Source organism: Phasianus colchicus, chromosome 13 (assembly GCF_987193195.1).
Source record: "Phasianus colchicus chromosome 13, bPhaCol1.hap1.1, whole genome shotgun sequence".
Lineage (NCBI taxonomy): Eukaryota > Metazoa > Chordata > Aves > Galliformes > Phasianidae > Phasianus > Phasianus colchicus.
Window position 1 is genome coordinate 2,097,802 of NC_143448.1, and position 12,683 is coordinate 2,110,484.

Genomic DNA, 12,683 nt, shown 5'->3' on the forward strand with positions numbered 1-12,683 from the left:
ATTCCACTTTTCATCCACCAGGACCCCCAGGTCCTTCTTGGCAGGGCTGCTCTCAGTGAGTTTTTCACCCAGTCTGCAGATGTGCCTGAGGTTGCCCCAACCCAAGTAAAACACCTTGCACTTGGCCTTGTTGAATCCCATTAGATTCACATGGGCCCCAGCTTTTGAGTCTGCACAGGTCTGGGATAGGATTCCTTTTAATGGTGTCATCTACACCGCTCAGCTTCGTGTCAACCATAATCTTGCTGAGCGTGCATTCGATGCCATCATCTATGTCACTGATTTGAGTACTGGTCATCAGACAAGCCCATGGTGGACACCACCCATCACCAGCCTCCAGCTGGCCATTGAGCCACTGACCACAACCCTGTGGCTGTGACCTTCCAACCAACTCCTCACCCACCCAACAGAGCACCCTTTGAACCCATATCTCTCCAATTTGGAGATAAGGAGTGGTGTGGGACCGTATCGAAGGCCTTGCATGGGCCCAGGTAGATGACATCAGTTGCCATTCCTTTATCCACCAATGCCATCACTCCATCACAGAAGGCCTCCAGACTGTTCTTGTACCAGTATGGCCCAGTATATCCCCATATAGTGCAGTGCAAACCCATGTGGCCCAGTATAACACAAGTACAGCCCAGTATGACCCAGTACACTGCAGGGCAGACCTTTGCAGCCCCACATACCCTGATATGCCCCCACACTGTCTGGTATAGCCCATGTATGTATGGTGAAGCACAGTGCTGCATGGCCCAGTAGGGCCCTGTATGGTATAGAATAGACCAATACGACCCAGGCCAGCCCTGTGCAGCCCAGTATGACCCTATACACCCCAGTTCAGCTCTGTATGGTGCAGTGCAGCCCTCTACAGTCCTGCATGGAGCAGTGCTCTGTGTGGTCCAGTTCATGGCACTGTAGAAACCAGTATGGCCCAATATGTCCCCCTCTGGTGTAGTACAAACTCGTATGGCCCAGTAAAACACAAGTTGCAGCCCCGTATAGCCAGCGTGCTGAAGTTCAGTCCCTTACACCCCCATATGTCCCTGTACTGCCTGGTACAACCCATGTTTGTATGGTGGAACAGAGTCCTGCATGGACCAGCAGAGTCCAGTGTAGTACAGCAGAGATAAGTACAGACCAGTATGTTCCAGTACAACCTTGTACAGCCCAGGGTGGCCTTGTATGCAGCAGTGCAGCCCAGTATGGTGCAGTACAGCCCTCCGCAGCCCAGTATGGACCAGTGCAGCCCTGCATGGACCACTGTTCTCCACGATGGAGTATGGCCCTGTAGAGCCCAGTATAATCCCATATGGAGCAACGTAAACCCGTGTGTCCAGTATAACACAAGTATAACTCAGTATGCTGCAGTGTAGTCCTGCACAGCCCCATACAGTCCTGTATGTCCCCATACAGCCCAGTATGGTCTAGTACAGCCCAGTATGGCCCAGTACAGCCCAGTATGATCCAGTACAGCCCAGTATGGTCAGTACAGCCCAGTATGACCCAATACAGCCCAATATGGTCCAGTACAGCCCAGTATGACCCAGCACAGCCCAGTATGGTCCAGTACAGCCCAATATGATCCAGTAAAGCCCAGTATGATCCAGTACAGCCCAGTATGGTCAGTACAGCCCAGTATGGTCAGTACAGCCCAGTATGACCCAGCACAGCCCAGTATGGCCCAGTACAGCCCAATATGGTCCAGTACAGCCCAGTATGACCCAGTACAGCCCAGTATGGTCAGTACAGCCCAGAATGACCCCGTACACCCCAGTATGGTCCAGTACAGCCCAGTATGACCCAGTACAGCCCAGTATGACCCCGTACAGCCCAGTATGGTCAGTACAGCCCAATATGGTCCAGTACAGCCCAGTATGGCCCAGTACAGCCCAGTATGACCCCGTACAGCCCAGTATGGTCCAGTACAGCCCAGTATGACCCAGTACAGTGCAGCCTAGCATGGCCGAGCATGATGCAGTACAGCTCTGTACGGCCCAGTATGACACAGTACAATCTCGTACAGCCCGGCATGATTCAGTACAATCCCGAACGAACCGTTCAGAGCCCAGCACAGCCCGGTACTGCTCAGCACACCCCAGTGTAACCCCGCACAACCCCACGCCCTGCCCGCTGCTGGGCGCGACGCACGGAGCCCTCCCGGCCGCCAGGGGGCGCTCTTAGGCGAAGCGCGTTGAAAGGCGCATGCGCGGGGCGGAGCTGAGCAGGGCCGGCGCCGCACTCACAGCCATCCGCACGCTGCCGCCATGGCGCTGCTGCAGAGCCGCCGCCTCCTCCTCGGCGCCCCGCTTCGCGCCGCCGCCACCGCCCGCGCCAGGTGAGGGCTGACGGCGGCTCAGGCCCCGGGAGCGACATCAGTGCCGTTAGGCTGGAGGGGGGGGCCTCGAGAGGGGTCCTTCCCGAGAAGGGAGCGTGTCCCTGCGGCCGGGGGACCCGTCCCGGTTCTGTGGGGCTCGGGGGCGGGAAGGGGGTTGCCGTGGGGACGGCGCGCTGATTGGCCGGCGGGCGAAGCGAGTCGGGGGGCGCGCGTTCTGATTGGCTGCGGCTCGGCGCCCCCCGCCCCCCCCCGCTTCCCTCCGCTGCCCTTGAGGAGCCGCCGTGGAGGGCGCGTGGGGGGGGAGCGATGGGGGGAGGGTTCTGTTGTGGGACCGTGGGACAGGAATGTGGGGATAGGAATGGAAAGGGGGCCAGGAGACACAGGGATGTGACAGGGATATGGATGTGAGGTGTGGGGGCACCGGGACAGGGACGTGGGTATGGACATAGGGACAGGGATGGATACCTGGACAGGGGGACGTGGGGACTGGGATGTGGACATGGGACCAAGGGATGTGGGGACAGTGGTATGGATATGGGACCAAGGGACACGAGTTCTGGGATGCAGGCATGAGGCCAGGGGACACAGGGACTGGGATTTGGACATGGGGCCAAGGATATGGATGTGGAGCCAAGAGATATGGGGCCAGGGATATGGACATGGGGCCAAGGGACACTGGGACTGGGATGTGGGCATGAGGCCAAGGGACATAAGGACAGGGATATGGACATGGGGACAGGGATACATGCACATGGGGCCAAGGGACTTGGGATCTAAGGTATGAGCATGAGGCCAGGGGACACAGGGGCAGGGATCTGGACATAGGGCCAATGCACATGGGTCCAAGGGACTTGGGATCTGAGGTATGAGCATGAGGCCAGGGGACACAGGGGCAGGGATATGGATACGAGGGTGGGGATGAACATGGGGACTGAGGTATGGACCAGAGACTGGGGTTGAACACAGGGACATGGACCTGAAGACAGGGATGGACACGAGGATGCAGGGCACAGCTGGAACCCTACGAGGAGCTGCATGCAGTGCTGCTCCTGCTGTGGTGTTCAGGCTTTCATCTGGGTGTATTGCATCTGTGGGTTGTGTGCTCAGATTCCTTGGTCCTGTGGCTGAGAAGCAGCACATGCTGGAGGATCTGAGCCTTGCTGCTGTTCAGGATGAAGTCTCCTGATCTGTGCTGGCCTTAGTGGGCTGCGGGAAGCCATTCCCTGCCTGGGGCAGTGAGGAAAGCAAAGTTTCCTCACTGCAGCAGATGCAGAAGACTGTTAGGTGCTTATTTACCCCATTCTGCCCTGCACAGCTCCTCGCTGCCTGGTGAGATGAATGCCCCCAGTCCCAGCTACTCCAGACGCTGCATTCTGGCTCTTATCAACAGCTATTGCGTCTGTGGGTTGTGCCCTTAGACCTCTTGATGCTGTGCTTGCTCTGTAGTAGCCTACAATTGTGTCTGGGTTGTGCCCTTGGACCCCTTGGTCCTGTGCCCACCCTGTAGCAGCCTCCTGGCCGTAGCTTTCCTTTGCTCAGGTTCACTGCACAGCTGCAAATTAACAAATTGGATCTAGGTCACCTGAAAGCAATGCTGGCCATGCCAGCTCTGCTGTAGGTTAGGAGCCTTTGTGCAGCTCCAGCTGTTCTGTGCAGCGTGTGTTGTGCACATGGATGCTCAGCAGTTTTCTGTTTGCTTATCTTCATTAATTTCACTTTAATGTGCTCAGGTGGAGGCACCCTGAAATCAGGACAGAGGCGGTGAGATCCAGAGCAGTTAAAGCACTCCTTTGGTACACGGAAGTGCATCAGGGACGGGCAATGCTCAGCCCTAGAGGATCAGCAGACGGCTGCTGTAAATGCCTTTATTTGATGGGTGGCTTTCTGCAGCCTCTGGGCCAGCAGCCCTTCAGGCTTGCAGCCTTTTGGTGTTGTTCCCTTGCAAATATTTGTTCTGGTCTTTGGCCTCTCCACCCTGCTTGGGCTTGCAGAGCTGCTGCAGGGATTTGGCAGAGGCTTTGGGATCCATCTGCTGTGGGGATGGGCCCCCAAGGAAGGAAACCTGTGAGTGCTTGCTCGCCCAGAGGAAAGCTGCTTTGTGTGCCTGCCTGAGCCCATGAGCTACACATTCCACATATACTTCTAACAAGTGCTGCTGGTTGATGAGGTTCCTGACCAAACCAAAAGGCAGAAGGCTTCTGGAAACAAGAGCTCTGCTTTGCATCCCAGTACTGACTTCCTTGTGTCCAGAAGTGGATGGAAACACGTTCTGCTCACAATGGATGTCTCTTAGGTAGTGCAGCTGCAGCTTCAGCTTGTTTTGGCTTGGGTTTCGGCACTGAAGTGTCTCCAGCCCTGATGTGTGGGCAGAGAGGTTGTGCAGTTTATAACTTTGACCTTTATTTGAGACCAGTGCTCATTTAATTGCCAGAAATGGAGTGGGAGGCAGTGCAGTGACAGCATGTTACAGGGACGTAGGGGTAGCAATATGTCGGGGTTTGGGAAAGCTTTGGCTCTGCTCTCCTGGGTGTTGTGATGTGTTTGAAGAACCCAGCATGGACTATTCTCTCCTGTTTCCCCTTTTCCCTGCCAGCTCAGCTCTCCAAAAGCAGCAAAGGAGTCATTCTGTTGCCTTCACCCCAAAATCCTCAAGCCAAGAAGGGGAAAATCAGCCCTAAACCTTCCCTAAGCTGATAGAAAGGCTCAGGATGAAAGCTCTTAACTCTGGGGTGCTGGAGCTTAGGTAAATGCCAGCAGGATCAGCAGTAATTGCAGCAGTCCACGTTGGAGCCAGTGACGTGCTTAAGTGTTTGCAGGATTGGGAGCTCAAACACGGTGAGCCTCTTGTGAGCTGCCTGGCTGAAGGGCAGCCCTGATACCCAACCACACACACAGCGGCTGCACCGCAGGGCCAGCGTGTTGGTGGCACCACTGACTCATCCTCCTGTACTTAACGAGTCTTAATTACCTCTATGCTTAGCGGTCTTAGCATCTTCCATTTTTAAACTTCCTGAGGTGTCACTGCCTTGGATGTGCTAACTGCCTTTTTTCCAGGAATAGAAGCAGAGGCATTTTGTTTGGAAGTGCTGTGATGCTGGGAAGAAGCAGGGCAGGGCAGTGAGCTTTGGGCTGTGATGAGGAGCAGCCTGCATGCATGAGCATGTTGGTGTTGTAATGGGACTGGGTCAGAGAGACCTAAAATGGACTGAGTGGGAGGAGAAATGGCTTTGGGTGTTCTGCTGGTCACACTGGCACCCAAACTGCCTGCTTCTACCTGGGCAGCGTTCCCATGTAACGTTATCCCTTCCAGGCTGGAAAGCTGTCACGGGGCAGTATTAGGTACGGGAGCTGGCTTGCTGGGTTTCTCCTTTAGCTCTGAAGGCTGAATCCTGTTCCAGTGGAGCTAAAAGCTGAGATGTGCTGTGCTGCATGCCTCACCAAGCAGGGAGTCTGCATGATGCCGTGCGTCAGGATGGCCGGAGCTGCGTGAAGTCATCCTTTCCCTTCCAACCCAAAGCAGTCCTGCCTGCAGGTTGGGGCTGCTGCAAAACCACCTCTCTTTGTGCACTGCACAGTCCTGAACGTGGGACTGGGATGACAGATTTATTTTTATAGCGTGGTCTGATGTGCTGTTGTTGACATTCAGAGAAGTTCTGTGCCTTCGGGATGCCATGCCAACAGGGCAGGTGGCTCATGGGACTCCTGCTGACGTGAGCAGGGCTTGTGCTTGGCTGCAAGGAAGCACGCCTTTGCTTTGGAGCTTGTCAGTCCTTGTGAGGGGGAGAAGACATCCTGTGCTACTTCCAGAAGAACAGCATTTGGCTCCAGTATCTGTCCTGGAGCGGGGCAGGGAAGAGAGATATCCATTAGTAGCCAATAGTGGCAGGGAAAACAGCCCTTCTAGATGTTTGGAAGAATTGCGTTGTGCAAAAGGACTTTGTGCAAAGGGAAATGGTTTTAAACTGAGACAGGGGAGGTTTAGGTTGGATATTAGGAGGAAGTTTTTCACCCAGAGGGTGGTGAGGCACTGGAACAGGTTGCCCAAGGAGGCTGTGGATGCCCCATCCCTGCAGGCATTCAAGGCCAGGCTGGATGTGGCTCTGGGCAGCCTGGTCTGCTGGTTGGTGACCCTGCACACAGCAGGGGGTTGGAACTGGATGAGCACTGTGGTCCTTTTCAACCCAGGCCATTCTATGATTGCCTGCATCTGGCTGAGGTGCCCTGGGTGGGACTGACCTGCAGCCTGTGGGCCGTGAGGAGCTGGCAGCAGTTTTAGGGCTGACGTGCTTCTGTCAGCACATGGAGAAAGCAGAGCCACTCCTACCTTTTGGTGGCTTGGAGGCAGCCGGACATCTTCAGGCTCAATGCACTAAGGCTATTTGCCCATTCTGCCAAGTAAAATGCAGTGCCAGCTCGTGTGGATGATCCTCCACAGGCACTGCCTGTGCCTTTTAGTGTGGCTTAAAGACAGGATTCCCCTTGAGCTTTTCTCTCTACTATGTGTCCTGTCGAGGTGCACATGAAGGTGTTGCTCTTTGTGCCCATCTGAGAGGTGACACACTGGGTCTCATGTCCCCTCTGCCCAACCAGAGCCACAGCACTCTTGCTTGTGTCCCCTTCACAAATGATCCAGAAACCCGAAAGCTGCAGGGCACAGCACCATCTCCACTTCTCCAGCCTGATTCTGAACTTTTTTCCCTTCAGCTCATGGTGGTCCCATGTGGAGATGGGTCCCCCCGACCCTATCCTGGGGGTGACCGAAGCTTTCAAGCGTGACACCAACTCCAAGAAGATGAACCTGGGTGTGGGAGCCTACCGGGATGACAACGGGAAGCCATACGTCCTGAACTGCGTTCGCAAGGTGAGCCTGGCCCCAGAGCAGGGCAGTTTCTGTTAGCAGTGCCAGTGCTTTAGAGACACAATACAGCCAGCTGTGAAGCAGTATGGGATAAACCCAATGTGTGTCCCATTCCCATCCAGGGAAATCTAACTTATTGCTGACTGACAGCAGTCCTTGAACCCAGCTGTCCTTTGAGCCTCAAGGCTTTTCTTGAATAAACTGGCATTCCCTGGGCTGGCCCACATGGGATGGAGGAGCTGACGTTGTCCCCTTACTGGATTAGTCTTAAAAATTCTGCTGAGTCTTTGTTACCAGCTTGTCCTTAAGCCCTAAGACTCCAGCCCAAGGAGCTGGCTGTGGACACTGCCTTTGAGGGGATTATGGAGCCTTTTGGGGCTCTGTGTGTAGAAACAGGCTGTTAGAAATAGCTGCCAGCTGAAGTGCGCATCGACTGGCTGGTCTTGATGTAGGGAGGATGTGTTGTCCTTGGATCTTATTGGCTTGAGATTTAAAGCCATTCTTTGCCCTCCATTTCCTGGGTTGGCACGTGCTGCAGCTGTGTCACAACCAGGCAGCCTGGGTGGTGTCACAGGAGGAGCTTTTTGATGCTTTGTCCTGTTGCCCTGGGGCTACAGGCAGGGTTCCCAGAGCAGACATTTTCTGCTCCTCCATAATATTTGAGTCTCCCAGTCCGGCAGGACAATTCCAGCTTGGGCAAAGAAACATGTGTCTCTGTGCAGCAGCATTAACTCACAGTGGGCCAGAAGTGGCACCCAATTCCCTGGCTCTGCCAGTCTGATACTAACACCCAATACTAACACCCTCTGTGGATCTGATGCCTGTGGTAAAAGCTGAGTGTCACCAGATGTGTACTGCTGCCCCAGCTTTGCTGGGCTATGGTCTCTGGAGGGAAGCTCCTGTCAGCCAAACTTTGTCCCTTTTGAGTGAGCAAATGTGAAGAGAAGCAACATTGAGCTGGCCACCGTCCTCACCACAGTAATGCTTCCTGTGCTGAATGTGTGTCCTCCTTTCCAGGCAGAGGCCATGATAGCATCTAAGAAGATGGACAAGGAGTACTTGCCCATTGCAGGGCTGGCAGATTTCACTCGAGCATCAGCAGAACTTGCGCTTGGTGAAAACAGTGAGGCCTTCAAGAGTGGCCGGGTGAGGAGCGGGCTGGGGAGCAGTGGGTGGGCAGCACTGAGACATGTGGTCACTGTGTGGGCACCCAGCAGAAGCAGAGAGGCTGGTGTGGGTCCCAGCAGAGCTGCTGGCAGGCTCGCCCAAGGATAACTGCTTCCTCAGCAAGCAGTCCTTCCCACCGTGGGGTCAGACCCTTGCCAGGGGTCCAACTCTCTGCCCTGCAACAGGAGTTGCTGATGCCTGCCCCTCCAGCCCTGTGTCCCTGTTTGGGTGTGCAGCCACAGGGCCGTGCAGCTGCAAATGCTGCTGTGATGGTTGGGCTGTTCCCTGTATCCTACTGCATCTGCTCAGAGCCTTCTGTTCTTCTTCCCTTGCAGTATGTTACTGTGCAAGGTATTTCTGGGACTGGATCTCTGCGAATTGGAGCCAATTTTTTGGTGAGTGGCTGGGTGGGGAAGGAAGGAACATCCTTTGAAAAGAACTTAATCTTTGGTTTTCTCTGTCTGCTTGAATCTGTCCAGTCTGTTTGAACACCGTGTCTTTTTCTTCGTCAGCAACGGTTCTTCAAGTTTAGCCGTGATGTTTATCTACCCAAACCATCCTGGGGCAATCACACACCCATTTTTCGTGATGCCGGCCTGCAGCTTCAGGCTTATCGCTACTACGACCCCAAAACGTGTAGCCTGGACTTTACGGGTGCCATGGAGGACATTTCTGTGAGTTGCTTTCCATGCCAGGAAGCAGGGAGGTGATGTCGGGAAAAGGGCAAGCTGCTTTTATTCACCTAAACATGGTGAGGAGCCCGATGACACTGAATTGTGGCTCTGCAGATCTCATCTAAACCATCTTGGGGCAACAGTCTCACCTTAGCAGCTGAGGAGAGTGCTCAGATATTTTAATCACTCATTGTAATGTCTTTCTTAGAAAATTCCAGAGAAGAGCATCATCCTCTTGCATGCATGTGCTCACAACCCCACTGGAGTGGATCCCCGGCAGGAGCAATGGAAGGAGTTGGCATCCGTGGTGAAGGTGAGCATGAGGGTGTCCTGGGGATGCTGTACATTTATTTCATAGGAAAACCACATCTCTGTACTTTAATGCATAACATCTGGTCATCACCAAGTTACAGGCTGCTCCCTGCCCTGGAGTTCCTGTGCTGAAGGCAGGAGCCAGACAAAGGCACCCATAAAGCTCCTGTCTGAGCAGCAGGCTTTCTGCTGGTGCCTTTTGGGAAGGTGGTGGAGGGAGCTCTGTGAAGAGAGCGAGCAGTGATAGTTCAAGGGGAGTCTCCCAATACTCACATATTAAAAATGCAGGAAGATCTTTCACATGCCTGGTGTCTCCTTGCAAGCTTCATCTGGGTACTCTGTCACACTGTTGCTTCTTTGCTGGCAGAAACGGAACCTCCTCGTGTACTTTGACATGGCCTACCAGGGCTTTGCCAGCGGGGACATCAACAGAGATGCCTGGGCTGTGCGGCACTTCATTGAGCAGGGCATCGACGTCGTGCTGTCACAGTCCTATGCCAAGAACATGGGGCTGTACGGTGAGTTGGGTGGGTGGGGTGGAAGATCTCTTCCAGGCTGGATTAGCGGTGGGTGTCCTGGTGGAGATGCTTTGTGTTCTCCCAGTTCTAACTGCTGCCTGTGCCCAGCCTGTAGCATGGAACTGAGCACAGGAGGAAGCCCTTGGGAGCTGGTGGAGGTCTTTCCATGGAGGAGCCCTGCCCCAGCCCTGGGTATCCTTGAGCAGAAGCTGGGACCTGACAGCCTCTGTTTCAGGAGAGCGTGCGGGCGCCTTCACGGTGATCTGCCGTGATGCAGAGGAGGCCAAGAGAGTTGAATCACAGCTGAAGATCCTCATCCGTCCCATGTACTCCAACCCACCCATAAATGGAGCCCGCATCGCCTCCCTCATCCTGAACACCCCTGACCTACGGAAGGAGTGGTAAGAGGGGGCTCCTAATGCTCACAGCAGCAAGGCATGGTCTCTCTGTGGTAGCCTTGTGTTGTGCTTGCTGCATTGTGGGCAGCTCTTAGTTCAGGCTACAGCCAGAGCCTGAACTAAGCGTGAGTAGCCAGAGCATGCTACTGCTTTCCTCTAGGGAAATCCCCACCCAGATCTGATTGCATGAACTACTATCAGTCTGGCCTGGCATGTAAGGGTTTTCCTTGCACTGCTGAGGCAGAGAACACTCGAGGGGGTGGGAGGATAAAGCTTCCCTAGGATTGAAGGCTGCTGGAGCTGCTAATTGAAGGAGTGCAAAAAAAACCAACTGAGGCATTGCGGCTGTGTTTCACTTTAGGGGAAGTAGAAGCTTAAGCCCCTTGGGAATTAAAACACAGGAATGTCACCCTGGTGCCCTAAGCCTGCTTCCTGGTGCCAGCCCGTGCTGCTCCAGCAGCTGGCTGTGCAGAACAAAGGCTGGCTGTGTGTTATGGCCACACTGCTTTGGCAGGCTGACACCTTGTATGATCCAGCAGAGATGTCTCCCAGCTGCACTGCATTGGAGCAGAGGCTGTCTGCCTGCACTGGGGGGTGCCCTTAGTTCTCCCCAGATACTATTTTATGTGGGCTTTGGGCAGTGCTGCCAGGAGCCTCCAGCTCTCCCAGATCTTTCAGAAGTGAGAGCTGCCAAGACTCTGGTAATAGCATCCAACAGCAGTGGAATAAATAAGCAGTTGTCCAGCCAAAGCAAAAGGTTCACAGTTCATGGGCTTTTCTCAGCTGTGGTTATGGCTGTGTGACCATTCCATGGTTGGCTGTGGACTCTGATGGCACACTGTGCTTTTGAGGTGCAGGGCTCCTGCAGTTGGAGGCAGTTTGCTTCCTGGGTAGCTCAGGAGGGAGTTGAGTTGGCACATCCCTGCTGTGCTCTGAGCAGTAACTGGGTTGACTTGTCAGGCTGGTGGAGGTGAAGAGCATGGCTGACCGGATCATCAGCATGAGGACTCAGCTGGTGTCCAACCTCAAGAAAGAGGGATCTTCCCACAACTGGCAGCACATCACTGACCAGATTGGCATGTTTTGCTTCACGGGGCTGAAGCCTGAGCAGGTAAACGCGGTTCCTCTTGAGGTGTTGTCTGTGTTACTTGTCAGAAAGATACAGAGTGCTGGTGCCAGAATGAGCCCACGGGGGCAGGGCTTCTCAAAGAGGAACATCTTCCCAACCTGCAGAACTGGAGTATCGTGGGGGTCCCATGTCTTGCTCTGCTTCCTGATGTTCTTGTAGAGGTTGAAAGCAAATGTATCCTGCTTATCTAGCAGTCACTTAGTGCCACTCTGAGGTGACTCCTGGCTGAACATCTGCTGGGTTTGCACATTGCCCAAGAGCTGAGTGGAAGCTCTTGCTTTCCTGGAGCTCTGCAGATGGTTGGATGGTGGTTCTGCTGGCACCCAGCTTATGTTCAGTTCCAGCAAGCTGTATAAATTCACACTCCACCAAGAGAATAGAGATAGGGCTTTAATTTGAACTCTGCTCTTTCGTCCCAGGTGGAGCGGCTGACAAAGGAGTTCTCCATCTATATGACAAAGGACGGCCGAATCTCTGTGGCAGGAGTTGCATCCAGCAATGTAGGCTACCTGGCTCATGCCATCCATCAAGTCACAAAGTAAAGACAAAGGCGTGCCCTGGAGCTGCTTCCCCATCAGTCAAAGAAGGGGAGGGAAAGGGAGGAAGGAGAACACTTCCAACCACAGCACTTAATGCCGCTGCTGAATGTATCATGTAGATGAGTTGCTGTAGAAGCCTCTAGTCCAAATTGCACCACACTGTGGAGCAAGGACATAATTGCTGGCTCCCTGTCATCATGGCCATTCTCTCCTGCTGCTTGTCCTTTGTCCATCAGCCCCAACACCCATCTGCACTGGAGGGAGTAGGTTACTGCTCTGACTGCTCTGCGTCCTACCAGCGTACACACCAAAGGCATCCCTGTGCTTGTTTCTCCACGAGAAGGCTTTACCAGGCTGCTCACCCCAACAACAGCAGGCAGGGAGCAGGGTGGGCTGGGAGGTGGGATGTTTGGGTTCATCTGGTGGCCTGCACTCAGTCTATCCCTGCTGCCTGCAGGCTCTGTCCTCCTCCATCCTCTGCTGCTGGACTTGGGCTTAGTCTGGTGGTGGGCAGTGCTGAAGCTGCTGTCTAACAAGGAGTGTAAAGGCTCTGAGGACTTGTCACTACTAAAATGTGCTCCATTGTGGGCTTTGTTGTTTCCATCTGGAACTTTTTCAGGTGTCATTCACAGTGGCATTGGTGTGTGTGTGTGTGTGACAGACTCCTGTCACTGCTCTCAACCTCTGCTCCCATGCTCTGAGGTCAAATGATTTCTTGCCCCTCAATAAGAACTCCTTCTGAAAACTGCT

General features: G+C 54.1%; 1 protein-coding gene across 1 annotated transcript; it reads left to right on the top strand.

Annotated features, from left to right (window-relative positions):
* The first annotated feature begins 2,179 nt into the window (after positions 1–2,179).
* Positions 2,180–12,679, top strand: GOT2 (glutamic-oxaloacetic transaminase 2). Its single transcript, XM_031615330.2, has 10 exons — positions 2,180–2,338; positions 7,043–7,199; positions 8,214–8,342; positions 8,699–8,758; positions 8,876–9,037; positions 9,246–9,350; positions 9,717–9,867; positions 10,103–10,268; positions 11,226–11,376; positions 11,814–12,679. The coding sequence occupies exons 1-10, from the start codon at positions 2,268–2,270 to the stop codon at positions 11,934–11,936; spliced, it is 1,275 nt and encodes a 424-aa protein (XP_031471190.1). The 5' UTR covers positions 2,180–2,267; the 3' UTR covers positions 11,937–12,679.
* Positions 12,680–12,683: the final 4 nt, after the last annotated feature.

Bases quoted from the DNA above. Each gene is read 5' to 3' on its own strand.
- GOT2 (XM_031615330.2), top strand. From the start codon at position 2,268: ATGGCGCTGCTGCAGAGCCGCCGCCTCCTCCTCGGCGCCCCGCTTCGC. The intron at 8,343-8,698 runs GTGAGGAGCGGG...CTTCCCTTGCAG, and splicing joins AGGCCTTCAAGAGTGGCCGG to TATGTTACTGTGCAAGGTAT. The intron at 8,759-8,875 runs GTGAGTGGCTGG...TTTCTTCGTCAG, and splicing joins GAATTGGAGCCAATTTTTTG to CAACGGTTCTTCAAGTTTAG.